General features: G+C 34.0%; 1 protein-coding gene across 1 annotated transcript; it reads left to right on the forward strand.

The window, feature by feature from the left end:
- The first annotated feature begins 2297 nt into the window (after nucleotides 1-2297).
- LOC113734672 (uncharacterized) lies at nucleotides 2298-7843 on the forward strand. The gene is made up of 6 exons (XM_072082286.1): nucleotides 2298-2786; nucleotides 3953-4145; nucleotides 4287-4359; nucleotides 6611-6660; nucleotides 6996-7109; nucleotides 7466-7843. Exons 1-6 carry the CDS (start codon nucleotides 2435-2437, stop codon nucleotides 7590-7592), a joined length of 909 nt encoding a protein of 302 aa, XP_071938387.1. The 5' UTR covers nucleotides 2298-2434; the 3' UTR covers nucleotides 7593-7843.
- The last annotated feature ends 7513 nt before the right edge of the window (nucleotides 7844-15356 follow it).

A 15356-nucleotide genomic window follows, 5' to 3' on the forward strand; every position in this document is an offset into this window, starting at 1 on the left:
ATTGGTCCAAAACATTGCCCTAAAATAAATGACATGAAGACACTAGATCATATTTGTTTTTTGTCCTTTTGCTTCATGTAAAATTAATATAATAAACAAGAACATTAAAATAACTAATTGGACAAAATGCAAGATACAGGACTGACTACGGGGGGAACAAGTGGGGTGGGGGGAACCAAAACCTTTTAATTGATAAAAAAAAAAGTAGTAGTGTTGATGTTGCTGATTAAGAAAAACAAAAAAAAAAAAAATGAACAAATGCTTTTAACTGATCAAAAGGTTGTGGTGTGCAATGCCTTAATTAAAGGGACTCAAATCACCTTACAATCAATCACACTTAAGGACTTAAGCCACCTTACGATCAATCAAATATTTAAGATACTTAAAGGTAGAATTAAAATTTAAAGACAACGAAATGATGAAAAAAAATTCATTGATTAGAAATACCTGTCTTGAAGCTGTATTCTTTTAAAGAATCAACCACAAATCTTTGTTTCACTCTTCAATCGACTATCTATTGAAACGGGAATTGAACCTATACTAAAACTATTTAAGCTTGAACAGAGAGCTTAAACTATTAAAAACCTGAAACTAATCATGAAGAAAAAGGAAATGGAACTGATGTCCTGGCTGATGTGTGTGTGTGTGTGTTTTTTTTTTTTTTTTTTTTTGGATAAAACAGAGGCCAATGTTATTAATAAATTTGGTGGAAATCGTTTAGCACATTTTGCTTACTAAGATAACTGCATTAATGATAGAAAATACATTGTACATGTCACAAATATATCTAATCTAAAAACTCATTATATTGTGAATCACAAACCGTCAAATCTGATCAATTGCACAAGCTGCACCATAAATATCTGTGTATGCCTATTCCCTCAAATCTATTATCCAACTGGTTCAAGTTCAAAACTGATGTTAAGGTCTGACTATCTATTAAGAAATTTCAAATCTAACATATTGATATGAAAAAACTCTTATTAGATCTAAGAAAAATAACAAAAAATTAAATAAAACTCCCTCTAAAATAGCCTAGGATAGAAGAAAATTCTCACTAATAAACACTAGGAGAGAAAAAAAAAAACTCTCACTAGAATACCCTAAAAGAAACTTTATTAAATGTAAAATAAAAATATTATAGGAAGAGAAAGGGGGATCTTGACTGGAGACCAAGATTTCCCTCCTTTTACGGTGGAATAAGGGTGGCGAGAAAATTGAGAGTAGAGAGAAAGCAAAAAGAGAACGGGTGGGCAGAGAGGGAGAAAGGTAATAACTTTTGAATTAATTTCTTACACTGACAGTGTGCCTTTTGAATTAATCTTTCCTACATTGACAATATACACTGTCAGCATTGGATGAATGACAACAGTACAAAATTTGAATTTAAAATTTAACTTTTACATATATATCATAAATCTATCGGTGATAGTGTATACATTGTCAATGTATACTCGTAACGTTTTGGCTGATGAGTTTGTGTCGCTTAATCGCATCCATTGCTTTTAATTACCAATGATCCTACCGAAGATGACAAAATTAATTGTCATTATTGGATTTTAATTTTAGTAAATTACTTTTATATGAATTTAGGATCCCTAATTTGTAGCCTCAGCCTCAATGATGACCAAATCACAGCCTAATTTTTTTTTGCTGGTCGCCCTCTTTCTTATTTCTTATCATGTCTTCTCTTCCCTTCTTGTCTAATTTGCCACAACTTCAAAAAGGGCACAAGCTGTGGCGACTAGAATATTAGTTCCAAGCAAAAAGTGTCTCCAGAGTTAGGATGCAAGTTGAAGAGAGGCAACTGTTCCGGGGCACACCTTCTTTTGTGAAAAAGCACAAAATTTTCTTTTTGAAAAATAACAATCAAAGCAAAAAAAATTCCTTAAACAATATATAACTGTTCAAGAAACGGTACAATTTAGAATTTCTTTTTCGTTCAAATTTATATAAAAAAAAAGCACAATAATTGAATTGAAACAATCACACGTCACATATTTTGTTTATGAGCCCATTTACAAAGAACGATTTGAAAAACACGCAAATATGACTGAACGTAATGATAGATATAAATATGAGAACTCTAAATATACTATAGTGCTTAGAAAATGAATTTCAAAAGAAGATTAAACCTTCTTCTGCAAGCCTCACGTTTTTGCCTTTCTCTCAACAAATTGCAATCTTGCAACTTGCAGGGCATAATTGTAACACAAAAACAACTGTAGGGACTATATGAGGAAATATACTAAATCTGCGGGCGTTTAATGCAATTAATTCTAATTTAGATCCTTGTAGAGTCCGTTGCCCTCCACTAAACAGAGCAAGTAAACCTAAGCCAAATTTCGCCTTCACAACAACCACCACCACCACCAGCGCTGCCGCCGCCGCTGCAGCAGCCGGAAGTAGAAATTCAACAGAGACTTGTTTCAAAATGGGGAGTAGGAAGCAGAAAAATCAGAAGCAGCAGCTTTCAAAAACACCCACCAAAAAGCATAAAAATCAAAAGCCTTTGGGGCCTAAGAAATCCGAAACTGGTAATAGTAACACCAATAGCAAAAGCACCAAGTTCAAGAGAATCGGGAAGGGGGAGAAGAAGAAGAAGAATCAGAGCAAGGAGTATAAGGAGGAGAGGAAGAAGAACGAGAAGAAAGGAGTGGAAAGGGAAAACGACGCCGTACAAGTACAGCAGCCCACGCAGTCGCAGCAGCTGAGTTATTTCCTCCACCAGTATCAATCAGCCAATGGGATTCAACTTTCCACTCTCGAACTCGAATCTTTCAAAGGTCTTGCCTGGCCCCGTCTTGCTTATTTAATCTAATTCTTTAGTTTAATCTTTTCATTTTTTTTTTTGGAATTTACAAGGGAATCATGAACATGGTAACTGAAACAGTGAAGTGCATTTCAAAGTTTTGCTTTTCTCAGTATTTCTTTTTTTCTTGTGTCAAATTTGCAATTTTTTTGGCAGTTTTGTGAGTATAATAATTTGACATGGTTATCTTTTGCACACCATCCAAGGTGCAATTCTTGTATTACAAAACTGATCCAGGGCTTTTGCAATTGTCAGTTTTAATTCAACCATGAAATGTATGCAATGTATGCACAAACACAACAGATGTAGATACTAACACATTAACAGACAAAAACACAACAAATTTTATCACTCGTTGAAAGTAGCATTTGTTGTCAGTTTCATTTTTTTTTATTTGTTTGAATTTACCTTGGATTTGAGGAAGTTGGAATAATTGATACTATAGGAATGTTGAGGTGTAGTTGATATTATTAAATTTCCGAACCTTGTGTTTTTTTCTTGTCAAATGTGCTCTGTCTTGGTCAGTCCTACATTTGCCTCGGTTGTCTTCGACAATAGTCATCGCGTGTTGCATGCAAGACATGCTATTTCAGATTAAAGGCATTTGTACTCGTTTTTGTAATCCTTAGGTGGTGGCATGCATGTTCGGTTTTTACTTTAAAAGATGAATCTGGGCTGCTTCTGCAATTGCCAATTTCAATTGCACCATACACGCACAATAGATGTTGACATTGACATAACAAACTTAGACACTAAGACGTTAACACTTAAAAACACAACAAATTTTGTCATTCATTATAGGTTGTGTTCTACAATCAATCCAACTCATTCGAATTTAAATGGAACACATCTGGACCATCAACTGCTCCATGGAATAGCTCTGACAACTGTATAGAACTCAATCCTACAAAATCCAGTACAAATGCATTTGACATTAGCATAAAATTTTACCATCATGAGCTAAACGCACCGTTTTCCCTAGTTTGCTCTCCCTTTTTTTTGGGTTTTTGTTTGGTTCACTATCATAAGATCTTTCCTCTTATGATACTGTTCTTTTAAATTTTTTGTTTTGCGTCTTTATTATGATTCTTCTCTTGATTGAATGTATTCTCACAGTAGTTCTGTTGTTTGTTTTGGCAGCAGATACATGCATGGTTGAGTTAAGTCAGAATGCAGCACAAAATAATTTGGGAGAACACATGAAAACAGCATTTGGATCCTCATTCAAAGAAGTTCTTTGTGAGAAACAGCTTGGAGAAGGGAACGTTGATCCTGGAAATCCTGCACTTCTTGTAATTTCTTTATCAGCCCTAAGATCATTAGAACTTCTCAGGTTAATGCCTAGAAATCTAAAAACATATTGCTGTAGAATTTCTGAGATTCCACATTCTGTAATAAAAGAATCAGTAGCTTCATTTTTCTAAGCAAGGCCTAGCAATTATCAGAATAATGTGGTTTTGTCCTGACTTCACAGGGAATTGCGGCCTCTGACTAAAGAATGCCATGCTGTGAAGTTGTTCTCAAAGCATATGAAGATAGAGGAGCAGGTACACTAGTTTTCCTTTCTTAGAACAGTTTTACTAGGTCTTGCTTTCATTAGAAACTCTACAAAAGTTAAGGAATAAGTAGAAATCGATTGATGCCCTTGTATTGGTGCTATGATTGTGATTATAATCTTTAATTTCTGTGTGCTTGGCTTCTAAGTATTATAAGTTGAAAAAGATTAAAGTTACTGTTGATAGAGATAATTGACACATAAAGACATGTCTAGATTAGGGGATGGAGAAAATTATTCACATCTACTGTTCAAATTGGTTTCAGGTTTGGAGCCATCTTTTATTGTCTGTCGACTCTTGCAACAGATTAGAACCTTTCAAGTTTCAAATAATAGCTCGGGACTTTAGATGAGATCTGAGATGCAATTCTAGGCTTAGTCCTCACCAGTATCAGTAAAGCATGCACATTTATGAACCTGCTGCTGGCCACAAGTAACTCCCTTGTCTGACAATTTATCGGTCTTCAATGACAAACTAGTAAGCCTAATTTTCTGCTTAGCATGAACCTGGAATTATCAGTTGAAAAATCACTTGAAATAGCATAAAGGAATAAGTTGTTCAAAATCCAATACTTTTAACTTCTGCATTTTGGCTGTTCACATAATTTAACTTCAACCAGGTTTTTGACAATACCTCGAAAAATTACAAGGAAAACTTGGTCCTCATTTTAACTCTGGGCAATCAATCACTTAAGGATGAGGATCGGGCTAGACTTAGGTAAAGCTATGCATTTTATTTTGGTAATAGAAAGAAGCATCTGAGAAGAAAAAAAGCAAGTGGCAACATTTAAAACAAATTCCAAACATAAGATGTAGAAATCATAGATTGATATTCTTCTTCTCAAATTAAGTAGGTCTTGATTTTCTGTCATGGCTTTACGAAGACGGTCCTCTATATGCCTGACAATCCCCTTGTATGGTCTTGATCATTAGCTCTGCTTCTACAAGAAGAGCACTAACATTTTGTTTTTGTTTTTTATTTTTTCCTCTCTGTCACTGATCATTAACTTTTTTTCCCTGTTTGCACGGTTTTTTCCCCACTTATATACTTGGTTGTTCTTGTTACTCTCTCTCCCGGCAAGCATCTTGTTTCACATCCATTGTAGTAATGAGAGATGTAACTGCATGGTAGTAATCCTGTTTTTTCAAAATGTTCTCATTCGGCATCCTATCTCTTTGAACCTAACTTATCTAAAAGCCTTTCAGGCATCCCACATTTAAACAAATTTAAATGCTGTGTTGATTTGCCTCTTTTGGTGAACTTTTAGCAGTTCGAGAGGAATTGATGCAAGTGTTTTTGTTTTCTAACTAATGCTTAGCTTTGATGAGCTTCTTATTCATTGAATGGCTGATTCATAAAACTTTACTTGCTTTGGTTACATGGGCTTTTTTTAATATTTTTTAATAGTAATCCAGATGATTAGTGCATTTATGTAACTAAGAAATGGAGACAAAAAACCGGTGAAGCAGGCAGTGCTGAAAATTACATCTGTCTGTTAAACTTGACAAGAAGAAATGGCAATCTGTTCATATTTATTTTTTTTGGAAACTGAAGTTAATTTCCTAAGTGATATGCAGCTTTGCTGAGTTGTGTTCCTTATGCCATTTGGTCTGGCTGCTAGTTTGTACATCACTACAGTGTGTCAATGGATGTGTTTTTTCTATAGACAAGATAATTGGTATGTTATTCCTACTCATAAATAACTTTTCTTCTAAAACCAGCCTTTCTTTTTGTTTTTTGCCAATCATGCGTGTACCTGTGTCAACAAATATCTTTGCTATGTAGACAACAAACTTGGAATTTTCCTTTCCCAAACATAAATCAATTTTTCTGATAAAAAAGGCTGTCTTTTTTTTTGCCCAATCATGTACTTATTTCAATTTTTACTAGGTTAGATATTAACTGTCAAGAAATTCATCTGTTGGTAAAAAACCATAGGAAAGTAAACAAGTGAAAGTATAAGATTACAGTGTGAGAAACTTGTTCTGCATTTTTCTTTTTGTATGACCTGAAAGAGTGTAAAGCATATTATCCTTTTGAAGTCATTCTCTTTTCTTCCTTACAGTGTTGACTTTAATCCTGTCTTAGGTTCTATGAAAATCTCAAAAAGTTAAGGAATTCCTGTAGTTACAAAACAATATTGTCCGTCTGCAGCATATGTAACGTTCTGGTGTATGTGGCCAAGTCTTCTCCTTTCTTTTGGTCTTGAAGTTTGACATTTTCTTTACATGTGTGGTGACAGGTTTCTTTTCTAAAGAATCGTGTCAATGTTGCTTGTGGAACACCAAACAGGTAGGTGAAGCTTCTTTCTTGCATAAGTTGCATGTGGCTCTTTCTCACGCTGCTTACTGGTTGTTTGTTTTGGCATATGGTTTTGGAACTAGATATTGCTTTTGTTTGACTTAATTTGGGTTGCCAATTTATTGTCTCCTCTGTCTGATCAGTCTTCCAGGACTCAGAAATCTTATAGTTAGACGATTTATCCATTTACTGGAAGGGTTTATTGTAGTTAGAGAGAGAGGGAGAGAAGAGAGAGAACTGTCTTAGGAAATGTTATTTTCCTACCCTTACTCTTTAGTTCACCCGTTGTATATCTTGATTTGCTAAGCATTTTGCATTTGTTGTAGGATAAAGAAGTTGATTGACATGGAAGCATTGGGCTTGTCAAGATTGGCAGTTATTGTTCTTGACATGCACACAGATGTCAAGGGCTATTCCTTGTTCACACTTCCTCAAGTCAGGTTTGATCCGTTTAGCTGATATTCCCATTATGATTACGCTTGTGAACCATGTGATATTGATATCGGGTTTGCTGAATTCCAATATCTGGAATGCCATGGTTGTCCTCATGGTTGTCTCTCTCTTTCTTTGATTTCCATTTCCATGGCTTCACCCTTTACTTTGAATATTGTCTAAGCATTGCACACGACACCTATTTTGCGTCAGACAGGGTCAAATGGGGAAATTTGTGTCATACTGCTTTTCATGCAACTCAAAATTTTCATCCCTTTTCCCTTGATTACGTAATGCGTGCACATTTTCTTTTCACTCGAAAGATGGTTAATTTTGTACCTGCATGGAAAATATCATTTGACAGAGAAGAGTTCTGGGACCTGTACAAGAGCTACATTCATCAACGACTGCTTGAAGGTGATCTGCGAATCTGTCTGTATGGTCAAATACCAGCTATTCGAAGAGCTCCAACGGAAGCTAAAGATAACTGAAGCGGCTTATTCATGCCCAAGAGTTAAGAATATTCTGTGTTGCTTGTACCAGTGCAGACCTTTTTTTTCAAAAAAAAAAATTTAGGGGATACGAAGGATAATATTAAAAAAACCTTATTGTGGTAGCGATGAAGTAATAGTTGCAGGAAGCAATAACACACAAATTTTGGATTGATGTAACCCGAAGTTGCAAATTATGCACAACCTACACGTATACTAATCTAAGGCCATGTAGTTCTGGTAGCTTTTAATCTGGATTAGAATGGAGCTTCAAAATTTTATGCAAGGCTTTCTAGTGATAACAGAGATTGTGCACACTGGGGAGCTATATTTGAAATCTCTAAATCAGGTTAAGTATCAAAGATGTTAATGATATGGATTGAACAAATGATTTGAAAGGGAAACTATATCAAAACCTGCTTTGGACTGCCTTACCATGGTGGTAAATTCCAAAGCCTCAAAAAACCTCAGAAATTCCAGAGCAAGTGGTTTATGGTGTTAAGAGTTATAACTTGTAAGATTGAAGAAAATGCAATTTGCTGCATGGTCAAAATCAGTTAATCACTGGAAGACTTCAGCTCAAATGATTATTTTTATTTTTTTACTTGTGTCGCCTTCCTTTTTTTTTTTTTTTTTTTTTTTTGGGACAATTGACAATGTTGATTATTTAGGCTTAGAATGAAGGTAGGATGCATCATGGGTAGAATGATGATTCAAGCATGCAGCTGTACTGTAACACAAATGTTTTTCGAGGAATGCCCTCATTGATGTACATTTATTCAACAGAAGAAAAACTTATTTGTATAGGTTTATACATTGTAGAATGTACGTGGAGATGGAATATTGGTTTCCATTCCACAATTAAACTTAACCATTAAAATTTAAGTGAGGATCCTTAACCGATTATTAGGAATAAGGTACAGTACAATCTCTCATTTATAATCAGGCGTAGTTAATGGTACAGTTTTATCTCCTAAATTACCACTATAAATGGATAGATAATTAATTTTCTGGAAGTGACAACCATTTTAATCGTCTACGTGTTGAACATTTTTTAGTATTAATCTATAATTCTGGAGTGATTAAAAGTTTGAGAGAAATCCCACTTTGTTTTATTCATTCCCCAAATCCAATATACAAATAGGATTAATCCAATCCAAGTAAAGATCAATAATCTTTCGGATAAATTACTTATAACCCCCTATGATTTTACATAATGTTAGATGATCCCCCTAAACTTTTAAATTAGTCACATAACCCCCTTATGATTTTGTGCAAAGTGGAAAATGGACAGACTACACAATCAATTACAGTGTTTCTATCAAACATGCTCTAAAATCGGGTGTGATAAAATCTCAATTTTCATGTAACCCCCTTATGGTTTGTATAAATATTCACTTTATCTCGTGATTTTGCATTTATCTATATAATCCCCTTATATTTTTATATAAGGTAGCTAAGTTGTCGATTAATTTAACATTTAAGTAATGGCACTATTGATGTTTCAATTAACAACGTTATATAAGTTATTTTCTGTCGGATTTCTACTTTAGATAAAATCATAGGAGAATGAAATGGATATTTTGAAACACTAGGGGATTATGTGACAATAGATGAAATCATAGGAGGGTTATATGTAATTTACCCTAAATTTTTAGGTGTTTAATGACTTTGTACTTTAAAGAAGCTACATACAAATTAAGAAAATAGCTTCAACATGTAAGTTAAAAGATCTCAAGTGACCTTCACAACTTCTCAAACTTTGGCGAAGTTAGGAACAGATTCCAACTCGTGAAAGTTGTCCTCGTGGAAAAGAATAAAAAAACTGAATTATAGCTAAAAAAAAGTATTCATTGCTGCAGGTGCCTAATTTAGAGTAGGATATTTGTATGAACAATTTTGTGTTCTCTGCTCAAAAAAATTGGTCTTCGTCAGTTATCTTTTGCCTCAGAACCCTCTGTTTAGTGGGGATTTATTCGTAGTCTTTCATCCTTAAAAGGGATTTTTCGTACATAAGCATAGCCACAAAAGCTTCTTTCTCTTGTTCTTTATTAGGGGTTTCAATTTCTTGTTCTCTCCTTTTGGCAATTCAAGCATCAACAAACGCAAATTTTAGTTGCTTAAATATGTTCTAAAGAGAAAAGTGCAATTTCCAACAGAATTTTACACACCTAGTGGCTGCTATATGACTGTTCTTAATCAGTTTAGATGCTATATGCCTTGAGAAATGTGGATTGTGCTAAAAAGGGGAAAGAATAAATAAAGAAAGGAGGTACATTGATAAAAGAACTTATGGCTATATTACCCTTTTGACTAAATGTGATGAACTATTTATTGAAGATAGATGATGTCAAGGCAATCCCTAAGGAAAGGGCTGCCATCCTAATAAAACAACAATCCATATACGGAAAATCAAATAGCTGTTTGCATCTCTAATTCACAACTATATGGAAATCAATTAGCTATTTTTTTTTACAAGAAATAGATGTATGGCAAGTTTTATGAGTGTAGTAATTCATAGTACATACTACAAATAAGTCCTCCTTATGCGCCTAATTTTAGGTGGTGCAAGTTCTTTGTTATATATAGATAACATGCTATTGAGCTCAGAGATTGCAGCACCATACTTCCATAGACTATATCTTTACCAAGTCATTGATTTCAGTGCTCTGCCTAAAGGCTCTGCCGCATGTTTAATATCTTTACCAAGGGACTCGGGGCACGGACGGTTGCAGGTGCAATCGTCCCTGCCAATTGTAGTCATTATCAACTGGTCGTAACTTTTTTTGTACATCGTGTAACTTTTTTTTCACAAGATATATTTTCACAACAGATAGTGGTGGGCCCCACACTTGGCGCGGAAATCGAGTTACATGGTGTAATCTCAGCCGCACAAAATTTTGAGGGCCAATCTTGGCCCTTAACCGTGCAGGGACGGTCATACTGCCCCAAATCCCTTTACCAAGTCATTAATTTGTTGACAAGAAACAAGGTTTTTTTTGCAAAATTAGTTCATTAGATTTCTCCAAATAATTAGGGTACAAAGGTAAATTTTCACAATTTTTTGTCAGCAATAGTCCCACCCCTAAGGGAGGTCAGTGCTATTTCTTAAATCATAGGAGAGGTGAGTGCTAATGTCAGAAACTCCAGAGGAGGTTTATGCAATTATCCCTTTTCTAAAGTTATATAGCTAGGCTGGACAGTTAAGTACTGTGAAGTTACAGTCCCTATGATTAGTACTATCGTCTAGTTAACAACACTAAGGGTTGGTTTTGGTTCAGCTACATGCGATTTGAAAATTTTGGACAAGTTTGGAAAATTTTGCTAGCTTGCCAAAAAACCCTCAATTTCAAGAATTCATAGCATATAACAACACGTCCACACATTTCCAACCCATTCAAATTCATAACACAATCACACCCATGACAAACTATCGAGTTCCTTGACAATGTTCAAAACCATTAGTAGTTTGGCAAGGGCCAAATCCAAATAATCAGAGCTAATATTTGCTGTCAACACACGCGTCATTCACTGTACATCCCTAACCCTAAACATCGATAATCCTGCACACGATTTAGTGTCTCCACCTATGCTTATAGCCAAAAGGCTGTGGCTGTAACAATTTTCAAAACAATGGACTTTTAGAAGTCATACAAACATGAAATATTTTCCTCAGTCATACAAACTGGGATTCTGGCATCTTGTAGAACCATGTTGTGGGCTGAGTTTTGAGGGTGGCAAACGATTTCAGATGCTAGCTCCACATGATAGTGCCAAACATGTTCCTGAAAAATCGTTGGGAAATTTAAAAGTTTATTTATGGTATATGCTTTTGGACAAAGCTTTAGACAAAAGATAGGGAGAGATTAGGTAATCGCAAATATTGTTGTAATACTAGGACGACTACCCCAATGCCTCATAAACTTTGTAACAAGAACATCACTGTCGAGGTTGCCAAAAAATATCAAGAAGGATAGGACGAAAAAAAAATCAATGTACTTGTTTGAGAAGATAAACTTAAAGACTGGAATCTTAACACTAGTACCTATTTTCTGTGAACTAATGCGGCACATTGGCAATCCGAGACTCATATTCGGCTAAATCCAATATACACTTGTAGCTCTCTCTACTCCTACTCTACATTAAGAGGAAGCGGTGGACCCAAGGGAATCAATGGAAAATCTGGGGAGATTGAACTGCCACCGGACCAGACAAGTGTTTTTTGCACATGTTAATGAAATTTTCAGGAAATCCTGGATTAGAATGCATGCCAAGACATTCGATCTCTTGACCTACACTCAAAAAAAGTTTTAAAACTCTCCCTAGTGGCCTAAAGTAGTTGGTTAGTATACACTTGTAGCTCTCGGGGGGTAATCTAATGGTGGATGCCCAATTAGGGCAGGAGGAATTGAGGTTGGGACAGGGAAAGTCTTTCTTGAAATCCCATCACCCACTCTCAAACAGGACCACCTTCTCTCAAGAAGAGTTCTGTAACTTCAACTAATATGGTGTCAAGGGACTGAAGGACAAAAAATTGAAAAAGAATTATATATAACCTAAGACATATTGATATGGCTGTTGTGTTATACCAATAAGCAATAAAGTTATATAAGACAGCTATATAATTACACCCGATTTCCAAGTCTCTCAACCAGTCCAAATTATTACACAACCGAAGAAAACAATTACACAACTCAATATACGGGTTACAAAGGTGTAATTAATTTGTGTTTTAAGGTAAAAATTAAACTTATTTAAATGTCTATAAGATAATCTTTGAATCTATGATGTTGCATTACTTTTATTACAAACATTTTTAAAATTGAAGCCTAAGTACAAAAAAAAAAAAAGAAAGAAAAACAAAAGGGACAATACACAGTTAAAAAAAATAAAAGAGAAAAACACTAATAAGCAAGGCATTGAACAGAGACTACAAAGTGAACGAGAAGATAGGAAGGGGAAGATTTGGGGTATGTTGAGATGCTTCAAAATCTGCAACACTGATAGTGCATAGACAATACATTACTTTTTTCTATCCTTGTACCATGTCATATATTTCAATTACTATACTCTAGATAGTAATCCAATTACCAAAAAATAATGGGAGAAAAAATATGCAAACATTGTCTTGAAGAGTTCTTACTAAGAACCTATAGTTTACTTGAAGGGGAGGGGAAAAAGTAGAGCAGAATTTTTTAATTTCATGGTCAAGAAAATACTTCATAAAGTATGGCAAATAGAAATAAAATTTCAAATAGCATTGAAAAGAAATATAATGAAATTTGATTCTTTGAATCAACAATCACAATCTGAGACAACTTTTTCCAAATTCTAAATTCCTTAAACAAAAGGCTAATACATCAAAGTTAATATTTTTATTTGAATATAAGATATTGAAGCTTCACCAACGATTTGCACAAGATTGGAACAAACAGGTTCCGCATACCTTTACAAAAAAAAAAAAAATGTACAAGAGACTCGGAGCATTTAATGAGTAACCTTCCCGAGAATTTAACAGCAAATACTAAATTCGCAAGTAAAATCCGAAGAATGTAGCAACTTTCCGGGTAAAATTCATATTAATTTCCTCCAATAGAAACACAAGAATACCATACTCATCTTCCTTCTGTTGATTTTTTTTTTTTTTTTGGTGCGAAAAGTTGCTTTCCGTTAACTGTGTTTCTATCTATTCTACAAAGTACAAACACTGCTCCTCGGTTAATAACCATGCACTACTCCTTGGTTATTACATCACAACACTGACAAATTACAATATCAATAAATTGGGTTGTTTTATTTTTATAATTCTAGGTTACACTTTGTATGTTCTGCATTTATCTCTTATCTTCAATCTCCTGACGAAATCATTTACTAGTTAGAGTTTAGATTTGTCTTGGTTGAATTAACATCAATGGAGGAAGTTCTGATGAAATCATTTAATTTTAACAATTAAAAAAATGAGATTTGACAAAAATATTTTGACATAATTTCAATAAATTCTTATTACTTCTTGCACTTTTTCTTAAAAAATTGTATTAGTATAATTATAATAAGTATTATAATAAGTTGATTATTTATAACTCGAATGTAGGACTAGTTTTTAAAAAAAAAATTTTGAGCAACTTGAGTTTCCATGCCAAGTAAAACTGAAGTTTTTGTATTAATGTTGTTCACATGCTTTACTATGCCAATTTCACATGTTATATGAGTTGAATTTGTTAGTCAAAATTGTTCAAAACAAAATTAAGTATATATGAATTCTTTGAATACGAACTTTCTGTATTCGTTTTAGTGTTATGTTTGTTAATTATGGGATGTAAATATTCCACAATAATTATTCCTAGTTTGTTGTTGATTTTTAAAGAGGAATTAAAATTTTATTAGTAGAGCTGATGAGTTTATCCTCTTTATTCTTTTCTTTCACTCTTGTTTGTAGTTTTTATTTTTTTTCTTTTCTTTTAATTTCATTTTAGTTGTTATTCTTTTATTTTGATGTGTATTTTCTTAGTACTTGTAATTATAAATCTATTTCAATAGTATTAATATTATTGAGCGACCATGGATAGTTAAATAGTTTTGGTTAGGAAGTTTTTCATATGAATTACCATTATAATACAAATATAATGGAATATGGTCTTATATTGATAATTGCCACCATAAATGAAATACAATAAATTACATAACAAAAGAAGGAGGGCATAATAGAAAGTACAAAAACTAAGACAATATTGTGCTTATACTCCAAAGGACCAAGACTCACCATAATAGTAGTGATGATCATGATAATGATCATGATAATGATTTGTTACCAGGCTGTCATATTTAAAATGGAATTTCTGTACATAAGCATAATCGGGAAAGCTTCTTTTTTGTTGTCCTTTAATTACTGGTTTCAATTGCTTATTCTCTCCTTTTGGCAATTCATCTATCCACAAAAGCAAACTTTAGTTGCTTCAAGATAATTACGTTCAAACGAGAAAGAACAAATTCCAACAGAATTTTACACAGTTAGTGGCATCTAGATGACTTTTCTTAAAACGTTTAGATGCCATTTGCCATGAAACATGTGGAATGTGCAAGAGAGGGGAAAAGAATACAGAATAGAAAAGAGAGGCACGTCACTAAAATAACTTATTTATACTACATTCTGGACTATATATTATGAATCATTTATTGAAGATAGATGGTGCGAAAACAATCTGTAACACTACAACAATCTAAAAATGGAAAATCAAATGCCTATCTGCATCTATAATTTACTATTAAAGAACCCTTAGTGGAGACTAGTTTACCCGGAAGCCTGTTTGGGTATTTTACTTGGGACCGCTTTTTCTTCTTTTTGCACTCATGATATTACCATCTCCTTGTCTGTTTTCTACTAAGATGAAAACTTCGGAAATTATGATCAAGGCTGGCTCTTTGTGGATGCATGTAACAAAATTTCTTGTGACTGAAAAAGAAAAGCTTGTTGGTACAATATTCTGAAGTGTAGGGTATCACCATACTGTCATTGAAAAAACATGTTCATTACACCATTTCTGTGTGTAAATTAGATGTATGCATGGTGATCTTTATCAGTATAATGATTCATACTGCATACGACAAAGTACAAATGAGTCCCCCTTGTACAGCTAGTTTTAGGTGCTGCAAGTTCTGTGCTATAATATATAACATGCTATAGAGCTCAGGCATTGCAGCAGCATACTTCTATGGGCTATGTCATTTATACCAAGTCATTGATCTGTAGAATCCCAGTGCTCTGTC

This window comes from Coffea arabica, chromosome 3c (genome assembly GCF_036785885.1).
Source record: "Coffea arabica cultivar ET-39 chromosome 3c, Coffea Arabica ET-39 HiFi, whole genome shotgun sequence".
Classification (NCBI taxonomy): domain Eukaryota; kingdom Viridiplantae; phylum Streptophyta; class Magnoliopsida; order Gentianales; family Rubiaceae; genus Coffea; species Coffea arabica.

Excerpts from the sequence above, each read along its gene's own strand:
- LOC113734672 (XM_072082286.1), top strand. The coding sequence starts at position 2,435 with ATGGGGAGTAGGAAGCAGAAAAATCAGAAGCAGCAGCTTTCAAAAACA. Across the intron at positions 4,146-4,286 it reads AGATCATTAGAACTTCTCAG|GGAATTGCGGCCTCTGACTA; the intron begins GTTAATGCCTAG and ends CTGACTTCACAG. Across the intron at positions 6,661-6,995 it reads GCTTGTGGAACACCAAACAG|GATAAAGAAGTTGATTGACA; the intron begins GTAGGTGAAGCT and ends CATTTGTTGTAG.